The following is a 13,102-nucleotide window of genomic DNA, read 5'->3' on the forward strand; positions in this document are numbered from 1 at the left end:
TCTAGAAGCATTTGAAGCCATTTCTATTGTCTATGATGGTTATTTATCTCTCCTATTAGGTTTCCCTTTCTACATACTTTCCCAACCTGTATTCCAAGCCTCTAGCTATTCCCACCCTTCCAATATATCCATCAATACATGGAAGAAGTTGATCCTTTCTATATACTTGATGGCATGTGAAAGAGACCTTAAGGCACATAAGAGTGAGATAGTACATGGAAAAGAGACCTTAAGGCACATAAGAGCAAGATAGTACATAGCAACTCGACAATACGTAAATGGGATCTATGAAGACAATGGCATCCTGACACAAGGTCACTCTATTGTGGAAAGACAAGGTTCCAGTATACTTTGTGAGAACTACTCTCGCTTTTATAGCCTAACTACCATGCACAAAGGAATAGGAAATGAAATGAAAAATGAAAAAAAAAATGACCCTTGTTTCTCCCCAACAAATTATATGGCTGATGGCAAATGATGTTATAGCTTTATTAGAAATTAGATACGATAATTTGTCACAGCTTTACCTATAAATGTGAATTAGAGGCACCATTTATACTAAACATTGCTAACTTTGTTAAATGACAACAAAAAAATGGTTTATTTGATTTTATTTGATAGTCAAAAATGCTCTAAAAAGAGGAAATTGTCCTATTATATAAAAAAAAAATCTTTATATAATTTCAATTCTAATATAGTTGTCTTTTCTAATACTAGTTTGAACTATACATGAAATTAAATGTATTTCCCCCTTTTAAACCCAAAAAAATAGACTTTCGATTTCCCCCTTTTTTACCAAGATCTAAGCTTCCAATTTCCCCCTTTTTTTAATCAGAAAAAGGGAATTCTGATTTATTAACTGCTTTCTAGTTAAATGAGGCAAAAGAATGCAAAAAGGAAAAAATTGTCACTTTGCACCTTATTTTTACAACTTAACCTATATTTGCTCACAATTACTTTTCTTTATGCATTCATGTTTTGTATTGGGCACTAATCTCAAATTCTTTGAAAGGTTTAGAAAATTGCAATTATCAACATGAAAATGCAAACTCCCACCTTGCCTTTCTTCCACATGGCATTAAATATTTAGAAGACAACATCTCAAAATGGCACAATGGCTGACCTGTATGTGTTTATATATAGAGGATCACCAATGAAGAAGATATTGGAGGAGTGAGACAACAACTTCCAAGAATGGCTCAAGTGTGGAAGTTGTGTTTGTTGGATTAAGAGTTTAAAGAGCACTGTATCCATTACTATGTACCTATCTATCTCTATTGCCAATGTCGACTGTTGCAACATAGGCCTATATTTGAAGTTGATGCTCAATCATCTATTCAACATCACAAGCAAGAAGAGCGCCTCAATATCTATGGATGACTTCTATTTGATAACAACTGATCAAGTAAAGTATGCAACTAAAGATACAAGCATTCTCTCCTTTGCTCTTCACAAGACAATATCATCAATGCTTTGATACCATACTGAATTCAAGAAAAGGCAATGAGCAATTTGTATTGTTGAATGAGAGACAATATAGACATTGAAATGTTGCTTATTGGTTTAATCAACATTTCAACCACCTACCTATTTAACAATTATAATATGAACTGTTGTTGTTGCAAATAGCTTATTATGATGTAATATAATATTTAATTATAACACAAAAATTAAGCATATTCTCATTTGCCTTTCATTGGAGACCTGGAGATGGATGCACATGGGGACTTAGAGGAAGATATAATTCTACAAAAGAGGGTGAAAGTAGCCAAATGAGAACCACAAGAATCCAGATGGATTGGGACCAAATGACAAACACCCAAGCAAGCAAAATGGTACACCGAGGACAAGTGGGAAAAGCTTCTGCCACTTAGAAAGCATTAACATTTTGGAACCCAAGGCATCCTAAAAGGGAGACTATTATCCGTTAAAAATTAAAACAAACACATCTTGCACCTCATAATTGTGAGACAACTATAGCATATTATGCCTCCCAAGTTTGTCCTAGAAAGAAGACCTATAACAAACTCAAATAGCATCATTCCAATTGATACTGGATAAAAGGATAAAGTAGTCCATAAAAGGATACTCCCAAGCGCAAGTATGATGGAAGCACGATGTCAATGATTAAAACTACAAGTGTTAGAGAGGTTGGGTGATGCCATATTCAATTGTATAATGGTAGGAGAAAGTTGTACACCTTTAGGAGGCATATAGAGTTGAGAGAAGTACATGTGGAAGATTTGAGTTGCCACCTACTTCATATTTTCTCTTTATTGCTAAGTTCTTACTGTCCTGATTGAGCAACAAGCTTACATTCAAATTGTCTTTCATTACATTTAACTATAGTCATTTTAGGTTTTTATACAATTTTATATATGAAAAACACTTAGAAAAGAGCATAAGTCCAAGAAGTGTGGTATAATGGCGATGGGACACTTGTTAGCATTTATCTTAGGTTCAAATCCCTCTTGGCCCAACAGGACAGACATAACCCCAACAAATGTAGATAGATTGAAATGTAATCAATTTGGATACACTTTACCCTGAACCCGGTTAAGTAGGTGCCTTCTTGTGTAACCCAGATCTAAAATCTTAAGAATTTTTGAGCTTGCTACACGTGAGAATGGTTTTCAAGATAACTTCATATGGCCTTGACAGAAAAGGCACCCTATAACCTCATCCAATATTAACTAAGTAAAAACAATCAGGGGAATAAAATGAAGAATTCAGACCTGTAATTAATTGATTAGCAAGGAATCAGGTTTTGGAAATTGAGCTAGTGAGATAACCTTGTTACAGACCTGCCATAAAAACACAAATTTACTATCCTCATTGTATTCTGCACCCAAAACCCTAAAGAATTGAAAGAATTAGCAGCACAAATGATAATCTTGTAAATCCAGCAAACTGACAGCTAAGAAATTCAAATCATGGAATTTGAACCAAAGCAACCCTGAGAAAATTTTAGTGGAATAAGTGGGAAATGATCTAATAATAATGGGGGCACTCATAAGAGCAATCACTAGATTCAAACCCAGATTGCCCATAATTGTAATGCACGTACAGCTAAGTTGTAATGTAAATAATATGAGGTTTACTCCCATTTGAATATGACCTAACTTAAATGGATACATTCAATGCATGACATGGTTCTACCATCTTAAACATGTGGCCCATAGTTACTACACACAAGAATGTGGTTCAACCTAATGGCATGCCACCAAAAGTGGCAAGGCAGACAGAAATCTCATCCAAGAGATATGGGGCATATAAAACTTTCATTGAAATAAGAGCAATCAATTAAGCTCAAAATCGTGATTCGAAAGGTGAGCATAAATAGTGCAAGGGATTGTTATGTAATGTTAATTGAGGACAGTCCTAAGAGTGTGCCCTGTGTTGAAATCTTCTGTGACAATAAATCACCCTGTAACATCATACATTCCAGGGTGATCTATGTTCAAGTATCTTGGTTCAAGCATACATCTAATCCTGCTAAATTTTAAAAAAGGGACGAATATAAATAATCGATTCATATGAATTTAGAAAAACTTAAAGGATGAGGGGAAAGGTGATGTGGGTTGAGTGAGGTTGTGGTGTAACTGTTGTGGTGAACATTTCAGCATCCATGTTTACATGTCCTACTCAAAGCATACCTTACGCAGCAATACCAGCAAAAGAATAGGGATGACTATAAATAATAGACTTGCAAAGGTCATGGAATGCTTGGCAAAAGGGGTTATATCCAAGTAAAGATAAAAAAATCTTACTCATAAAACATTTTCCGAATAGGATCATAGCAAAACTTAGAGACGAGGAAAACATCAATGATACGAAGGCCACACTGATTGTAGGCAGTTATGGATGCGCCTGCAGTGTAATCATTTTCTGCATTAGTCCCAGCGAGTAAATTGATAATTCCCTCCACACATTTCTTGTCCAAAACAGGTGCTTGCACTGAAAGAAAAACAACAAACAAAAAGATATTTAAAGTCCTGTAAACAAAACAACAATCCCTTCCCTACAAAAAATAACAATTTACTACCAATAAATAGCAATGTAAAGGAATTTTGAATCTGATGAACTCAAGTGGTAAAAGTTTTAAACAATGACTATTCACAGTGAAGCCCTAGGTTAAACCTCATGAAACATGATAAAGTATAGTATCAAAAAGCAAATACACATTCCCAATTGAACCCCAAGTTCAAACCCCGTGAGTAATGATAATGTGTTAAAATTGGGTCTAAAATAAGTGTGCATTCTCAATGGGGCCCCAGGCTCAAACCCCATGAGACGTGATTGGGTATTATATATTCTGTAAAAAGTAAATGAGCCCTTCTAGTGGAGCCCCAACGTCAAGTCCAATGTGATAAAGTGTTAAAATTTAATAAAACACCGAATCCAACACGCCCAGCGGGGCATTGCACACAACATTGTACCGTGCTTGCACTTTCAAGGGATGCATATGGTACCCAAGCAGCGCACTTATTTTTCTTCTTCTTTTGTGTGTGTTAAGCATAATTGAAAGCATCACTAGTAGTTGGGCACAGAAAGGTTCTAGGGATTAAAAAACACAAGCCCGTGTGTCATTTCATGTCCGTCAGCTTGTAGGTACCCTTATTGCGATCTGTGGCCTTGAACTTAAGCCCATGCCCGTCAAATTGTGGCTTGCCTTATGATTAAGGCCAGATTTGAACGTGAACCACCCTATATGCAAATGCACCAAATGAACCATTCTGTATACAAATGCACCATTTTGCTATTACATCACAACCCCTTCGACTCCAGCCAGTGCTTCTTGCTGCTGTGTATTTTGTCATGTATTTTAATAGTATGTGTTTACGACATTGCACACAGTTCTTTGGAGAATCTGAGACGTATTATGTTGCTGACCATATTCAATGAAACAATCTAAGAATCTAATGATGATATTCGGAAAAGCTAAAATACAGGGTATGAGAAAAGAAATGCATACGGGAAACTCTGTCGATTTCGTCCATAACAAGCTCGAGAGCTTCATCCTCTGCGTCGGTGAATTCATTGATGAAGTTCACCACGGCCCTGAGAGCTTCTATGGTGAGAGCCAACCCTCTCAGCTTGAACTTTTTCTGGACATTTTTAAGGGTTTGAGACCCCATTCTCCCTTTTCTTTTCTGTTTTCCTCGCTGGTCTTTCTTCAGTTCCTCGCTCGTCTGTCTCCAGATGCTTTCCTCCGCTCAAATCTCGGGCTTCCTTCGGAATTTGACGGGATGAAAAGAAAGTGGCGGGAAAGTTAAAGACTTTATATATATGGTTAATAGACGCTTAGGCTGTGGTTCTATGAAGGGCGCTTCCTAAAAAAAAGTATAAGTTTTGTTACATGAGTAATCACATTTTCCTAGATCATTTAGGTTAATTAAATAAATGCTCAAATAAAAGTGATTAATTTAGATGACGTAATCGATTATTCTTATTATCCTGCATTTGAATGGAGGGGGTATAATACTTTTCCATAAAAAATTATTTAAGCTAATATGTAGAGTAGTACAATTCAATTTGTACATTATAAGATATATTATTTTTACTTATTAATTTTTATATAAATTAATTTTAAAAATGTGATGTATTAGAATTTTATTTTTAAAATATAAATATTATTCTGTAAATTTGTTTTTATTTTGTAGAATATATAAATAATGATGAGAATCAAAGATATAATTTAATTTGTAATTTTACAATATAATTTTGAAATACATATAATATTCTTATTAATCATCATTATATCTTTTGGTCTGATATGAAGACTTAAATTTGCTAAAAAAATTATAGTTCTTGTCATATGAAGACTTAAATTTGCTAAAAAAATTATAGTTCTTGTCATATGAAGACTTAAATTTATAAATATTAATATTTGTGACAATGATTCTTATTTATTTTTTAATTAATCCAAAACTTAATGTCAATTTTATTATACATATATTCTTTGTTGGAAATTTTCCATTTTTAGTTCAAGGGAAAGGTCTTAATTGTCCCCCACGTTCGAATAATCATTCATCCATTGCCCACCTAATCCAAGATAACTTTTGCATTATACTCGTATGAATCTTTATAAAGTCTAGTAAAAATTTTCACCTGCACTAATATAAGTTCACTTGTGAATGTGTAGTTGACCAATGAATGTTGCCAATTACACATGTAAGTGCATTTCAAATATAGGGCAAGTTACTCCATAATACCCACTTTTATAATTTCTTTAAATCTTTTATGTTTACAATAACCACCCACTTGCATAGGGTGCAAAACTCAAAACAATTTATATAATTTGCACATCTTTATGCACAGATATTGGTTCCTAATCTGCTATAAAATCAAGCTCTCATTGACTTGATGGGTTGTCAAATGCATATTCTCTCATACTTCTTCTCACATCCACATGAGTCAACTTCATTCACTATAGGTACCTAAACAAACAATAATGATTGAAGGCTCCCCTACCAGATATCAAACAAAGTATAATTCATAATTAATGAATGACATTGTAGAATTCATATGGAAATTGCAACTATAAATTCAGATGATTGAATACATGTTAGATTAATTCAAATTTTGAACTCAACAACTCATTTTTCAAGTTCAAATGAATCATAAGAGGGAAAATAAGTAGTGTCATATTACAACGCAGTAAAGTATCAATTTTGTCTAAGTTTTTTTCTATTATCCTATGCAATATATAGAGAATCACTATGCCTCCTCTGCACATCCTTGAACTCTAGACATCTTTAGATTGGTACTACTTATCTACGTCTCTTGCAACATGATATTTGTAAACCACATTCATCGTAGAAATATAATATGAAAACCATAATTTTATTCCCTTTACAACATATTATGTATGCCTACACACATACAAGAGTGATATAAAGTTATTGAATTCAAGTTTTCATAATAAAAAAGATTGCTGTATCGTCAAGCAAAGGTGGGTTTAATATATAATATATATCAATAATATGTGCAAACATATAAATAAAACCCTATATAGATATTATAGTGGAGAGTCTTAATATATATTATCTACATATATTCACGTATACTTTGTAGGGTTCCAATTTTAATGAATGATAAAATCAAGGTTTTTGTTTATAGGTTTAATAAAAATATATATATTTATGTTCATGAAACTGTGTATATATGTGTGTCATTCATTTAATGCAAAAGCATACAAATTCACTATCATATAACTATAATATGTGTGCGTTTGTGCATGACTTTTAGGACACCAAGGAATAGAGTGTTCAAAAATTTTAATTTTTATCCAAATAACCAATTTATGAGTTCAATGGATGAGATACGAGGCTTGGACTACTACAACATAAGAATATGAAAATGAAGTTGCCTTAATATGGAATTGCCATGATTAGACATGTCTTCTTTATGGTGCTAAAAGTTAGCCCACATATCATGCTTAACAACACTACCTTATGTGAACTTAGAATAGCAATAAAAAATGCATAAGATAGCAACAATAAGGCACAAAGAAACAACATAAAAGCATCACATGACACAAGATCTATATGGAGAAACCCTTGTAGGAAAAAACTCTAAGAAAAGAGGTCAAGTGTGCATAATCTTCCAATGAGATTTCAATACATTCATTTTCATTCTCATCTCTTCCTCCAACATAGTGGCGCCTATGTACTTGTGAACAACTTCTTTACTCATCAATGTGTCCTTGTTATTACATAGTGACTTGACATTCAATTGTTCCTAATAATTTTTGCATCGAAAGAGTTGTAGAAATGTCAAGAGCTCCAAGGCACCAAACATGGTGCCCCAAGATGACTCTTCATTCCAAATATCCCAACCCCTTGGATTGTCTTATTGGAATGAAAAAGGACACTGATTAGGGCTCTAATAATTTCTCTTCAACTTGAGAACTCAAGAGACACATATTGGAAATTAAACATTACATTAAATACAATAAATGATAGAACATCAAGAGATACATATTGCTTGTTCCAAGCACCCACTAAGGGAAGTGAAATAATTGGTCGTTTTTTCACTTTACTTGCCACTGATCGTCCAATCCTAGGCATCCAATGTGAGGAAAATAATAATAAATATTTATGTTCACAGATCACCTTTACCATTGCTAGTGGAACCCATCACCTCTCAAGAAAATATTACAAACAATAGTGAAAATAAATATTACAACTTACTTTCTCAATACACCCTAAGTGTCTTGGAATCCAAGGATGTTGGAACCATGCAATATGGCATAAGATTTAAAAGGTATATTTACTTTCTATATACACCCTAAGTGCCTTGGAATCCAAGGATATTGGAACCATGCAATATGTCATAAGATTTACAATGTAGATAGTACCTTAATCCTAACACAAAGCACTGTACATTTTTATTATCATATATTTTTATGTATCTGTATGTGTATGTGTATGTCTATGTCTATGCATATTTATGTATATTATATATATGTATATGTCTATGTACATGTCTATGTATATTTACATGTATATATTATGAAATTTGGCCAGGAGACTAGGCAAATGAAAACAATAAAGAGAGAAAATTGCAAGAGCAAAATGAAGATGCATTAATGAGTGAGTGAGTGAATGAAATGTGGAAGAAGGGTATCTTACCTACCTCTTACCTAACACCATACTTACCTTGTCTTGCAAGCAAGATGGCACCTAGGTAGGCACCTAAGCACCTAAGTAGGATTAGCACACCAACACCCCCCTCAATAATAGCTCAGGTGAGGCAAAATAGTGGATCCCAACATCAAAGACTTGTAAGGTACCCAAGTATGATGACTGAGTACAATACACCTCATAAAGAATAAGAGAAAATCCAATGCAAAAAATTTCCCCTAAACAAGGGAAAGTGGGCTCTCTAATATATATGAGAAGTAGAAAACCCCATATAAGGAAAACATACTTCACATGAGAGAGAAAAGAGAGAGAGATCATGTTGTTCCCCCTCAATGAAGAATATATTTCAATGATGATAGATGTCCAATAATGAATGTTGAAGATGATCAAAGGCCATCAAACAATATTCCTCCTTAGGAAGAAAACAAACCACAAAAGTATGTAAGTTATCTTCTCGTACCTAAAAGGAATACGGGGAAATAAAAATCAAGATGTTTAATGCTTATAAACTCTTCTCAAGTGTCTACGTGTTAATGTTTAAAGGTACCATAGACAAATTAATTGTTCTAGGCCACAATGATGAAGACAAAAACAAAAAAATAATTATGGGCCACAACGATGAAGGTGAAAAACTAGAATATGGTGAATATCAATGCAAATCATAGCCCAAAGACAATGATGACCCCTCCAAATGGCGTTCAAATGTCTACACATCAATGTCAAATAGTGACAAAGTGTGATGCATGGATTGAACAAGAGGGTCTAAATATGTGCCCATAACATTGGAAGATGATACAAATCCATAGGAGTTGTTAGGAAAGAGCATATGAATTCACTCAATGTGTCCTCCAAGTCAGCAATGTGAGACTCTACAAACAAGGATGCAATGTCTGGTAGAAATGTGTTGCAATGAGCTATCTTTGGAAGACAATGAAAAATCCTACTACACCAAAGCACTATAAGTTGTTGAAGAAGCATCACTAAACTTGAAAATAGTAACAATAGATGGAGAGACCTCAACTGGAGGAGATGAAGTGTCCTTGATTATGGAAACAACAATATGTGAAGGAACATTGTAGGGAAACTAATCACTCTTTAAATCGTCTATGAAGCATAAGCATAAGTGTACATATTGCAAGAAAAAATGGTATAATTAATTTACTAGTGTTATTCAAAACAAAATGATGGGTTGAAGAATCTTCTTAAGAATAATAAAATCATGATTCGTTTAACCATGTTAGGGGGTTCATCGTATTTTTCTTCATAAAAGTCAAAGAGACATAAGGGGAAATTACTTGTTATAGTTTTAGATCTTGATTCAAATAGGTAAATACTTGATTTTGGAGCTTTTCACCATACGGATTCATCACAAAGTACATTCTCTTCATTTGAGTCTTGTTCATCATGACACATCTCAATAGCTTACAACACATATATGCATTTAATGAGTAGGAATCTATTGACATGTATGATAAAGAATTTAATAGTGTTCTTTCTGTGCCTTAATTGTCAATTGAATATCCTTTCTATTTATCATATCACTCATGGTGAAACAAAAAAATAATGTTGAGTTCACACCATATTTTGTCATCGTTTGGGATTACATAACATAGATATAGTTCCATTTTTGGAGACTGATCACCTGTGCCAATTCTACACCTTCTCGCATTCTTCTCATATTATTCATTTAACTCGTGTACACACACTCGCATCTAGTGTGGACACTTTTGAGCAAATTTAATATGGCAATTTGATTGGTTTTCTCTCATCTACTAGTATTCTAGATAGATGTGCTTGTAGTGTTGCAAAAAATTGCACCCTTATAAAAAAAATTGCTGATCTAGGCTCCATTTTAGTGTTCTTGGACTTCAGCGCCTAGTATGCCCGACCCAGCTCAATCCAGTAAATGTTTTTGGCTTCCTTGCCTTGTTTAGAACTTTAGGTCCCAATTTGGGCCTGCTTTGGAGGGAGCATGGCACCTAGGGCTCTCTACTCCCCTTAGTCTAGCCCCAAATTAAAATCACACAGTGGTCAAGTAGATTTAGTGAGAAATATTTTCCTGTGTCGACCCGCTCCTTATTTTGCACCCCGAAATGCTTGGGAGAGGTATATAAGCATGGTATCCTCCCTCATTTTGGGATCCCAATCTAATTGATCAACTACAAGGACCAAATTCCATTTCAAGAGCAAGAGATCAAACATTAAGGAATTGAAGACTATGATTTTGTGGTGACCTCCATGATCTTCTCTTTCTAAGTCAACTACATGTCAAAATCAAGCATTTTCATGAGTATTTTGACATAAAAAGGCCTATGAAGGTATAAACATTCCAATTTCAATTCTAGCCTCTGGTACATAACAACACACTTTCAATTTCAATTTCAAGGTTAATTCTAAAATTGGGGTTTGAATTAGGCAAACCCCTATCTCCCCAATAATTTTCTCTCTTTTGTGTGTGTGGAAACAAGTGATGAAGCTATAGAAAGAGGTGAAGAATCATCAGACAAAGATCTACAGTTTGCAAGTCAAAGCCGAAACTAATCGGAGTAGGGCGCCCTAGGCAACCGAGTCCCGGGAGTGAGGCAAACTAGGTGACCGGGTCCTTGCACTTTTGCCTGAAATTTGGACTTCAAGTTAGTTACAGTTTGTACTTCTGCATAACTTTTTTTGAAATTAGGTTTTGATTCTATTGTCTTCTTGTACATGCAAAAAAATATTATTTTAGCTTATTTTCTCCTAGTTAATTCATTATTCCTTACAATTTGCATAGTCACTTTCAACTCAATAATGAAGGACCATTTCATCCACTTTGTGCTCGAGCCTTCTTGAGCCTAGTGGATCATTCTCCTTCTAAATGTAATCAAAGCAAAAATAGGCCTAGTTTCCTAGCTTGCATGCAGCTAGTGAACCTTGTTTCCCACCATTACAATGTTGATGTTCTATCTCCTTCATCTACTATAGCATGTGATAATACTCATGTTGGCACAATTTTTGCTCCTTGTGATTTAGTGCAACGAGACATTCATTGTCTTCCATATATCCAACTACATGGGATGATCGTTTGATAAAGAATGCAGGCTTTTTTTTAGAGTCTCACATTAGATTTGGGAGACAACATTGTTTGCATCAATCTTCTCTTTGATGGAGATGATTCTTCTTTAGTTGTTGAGATATAATGTTTCACTCCAACCCTCCTGTTCATTATTTGCATGATCATTCCTCTCAATTTGGCATGACCGTGGATACTTTTGAGTAGAATTTGGAGGAGGTTTCTTTATATGCAAAGTGTTAGTGTAAATAGTGTCATTACCTAACTAGTTAGTTATCAACACTATCTAGATTTTCCTATTCACACATAAGATTGAGTTTACTTAGGAATTTTAGAAAATTGTCTCACTTCATGTAGTTGAGACATGTGTACTCACTTTTTAAGACAACACTTTCCACATACATACCACTCACTAAAACACTTATCAAGTTAGTTAACAAGCATCTCATACTTGGAAGGATAGTCAGTCATTGTGTCCAACTTGCCTACCTCCACTTGTTTGCCTATATATTCAAGCTTATACTGTCTATTCAAACCAACTATTTGATATTATTCATTTAACCTTATTTGTTAATGGTTTGTGGTTTGGTCTTTACTTTCTAATCCTAGCTAATCCCAACATGGTATCAAAACCATGTTGGGAAAACCTTTCCCAATACACCACTAATCCTAATCAAGAGTTCCTCATAAAACCAATTTTATATTTGAATGTTGGTTGGATTTTTGTATGAGTTGATTTATCCACCAGTGCATGCAACATTTATCTTTGTTGTGTGTATTTTATGTGGAGGCTCGCGTAGTTGGAAGATGCATGGTGGAGTAAGGATTTAGAGTGGTGTGGTGCAAAAAAATCTATAGATGATCAAAGAGGATTGAAGGTGCATAAAGAGTAGTGTGCTGAAAATCATCTTTAGACAAGAAATCTATTTGAGAGTATTGTTGTGTGTAGGGTGTTTCTATTTTTCAATGCCTTACTATCTCATAATTTGCCTTTTGTTTCTACAAATGAAGAAAAAAGTAGCAACTGTCTTTACACTATGATATGGAATGTAGATTAGAATGTAGGTTGTCATATTCCTCCAAGCACCTAAAGACCCATACATCTATTTCTCCATTATTAGCAGTTTTCATCAAGCACCAAAGTTTCTTTGTGTCAATATTTAAGTGGTTCCTAACAATAATTTTTGTATTATGCAAAAATAAATACTTGGTAGATCCGTGTTCAACAACAATGGTTGATTGCAATAATTGTTAAATAGTTGTAGGTAGAAAGAAACAACTCAGGTTGGTGCCTAGATTTGACCCATCCTTAACATCTCTATAGTGGTTGCTTACATCAACAATAGCACCCCTAGTAGACATAGCCATCTCAATAATTTTTTTGGGTGTTGCATATACTTGTTCT

At 34.2% G+C, this 13,102-nt stretch overlaps 1 protein-coding gene across 2 annotated transcripts in view; it reads right to left on the bottom strand.

Annotated features, from left to right (window-relative positions):
* The window catches only part of LOC131067679 (DNA polymerase epsilon subunit B), an 84,513-nt gene extending 79,198 nt beyond the window's left edge, over window positions 1-5,315 (bottom strand). For both annotated transcript variants that reach the window (XM_059209968.1, XM_059209967.1), the window contains exons 1-2: window positions 4,976-5,315; window positions 3,771-3,957 (exon numbers count right to left, since the gene is read on the bottom strand). In XM_059209968.1, the coding sequence (XP_059065951.1) occupies window positions 3,771-3,957; window positions 4,976-5,138 (350 nt within the window). In that variant the 5' untranslated portion in view covers window positions 5,139-5,315. The remainder of the gene's footprint in view (window positions 1-3,770; window positions 3,958-4,975) is intronic.
* Between the last annotated feature and the right edge of the window lie 7,787 nt (window positions 5,316-13,102).

The sequence above is a fragment of the Cryptomeria japonica genome, chromosome 8 (genome assembly GCF_030272615.1).
Source record: "Cryptomeria japonica chromosome 8, Sugi_1.0, whole genome shotgun sequence".
NCBI classification, from domain to species: domain Eukaryota; kingdom Viridiplantae; phylum Streptophyta; class Pinopsida; order Cupressales; family Cupressaceae; genus Cryptomeria; species Cryptomeria japonica.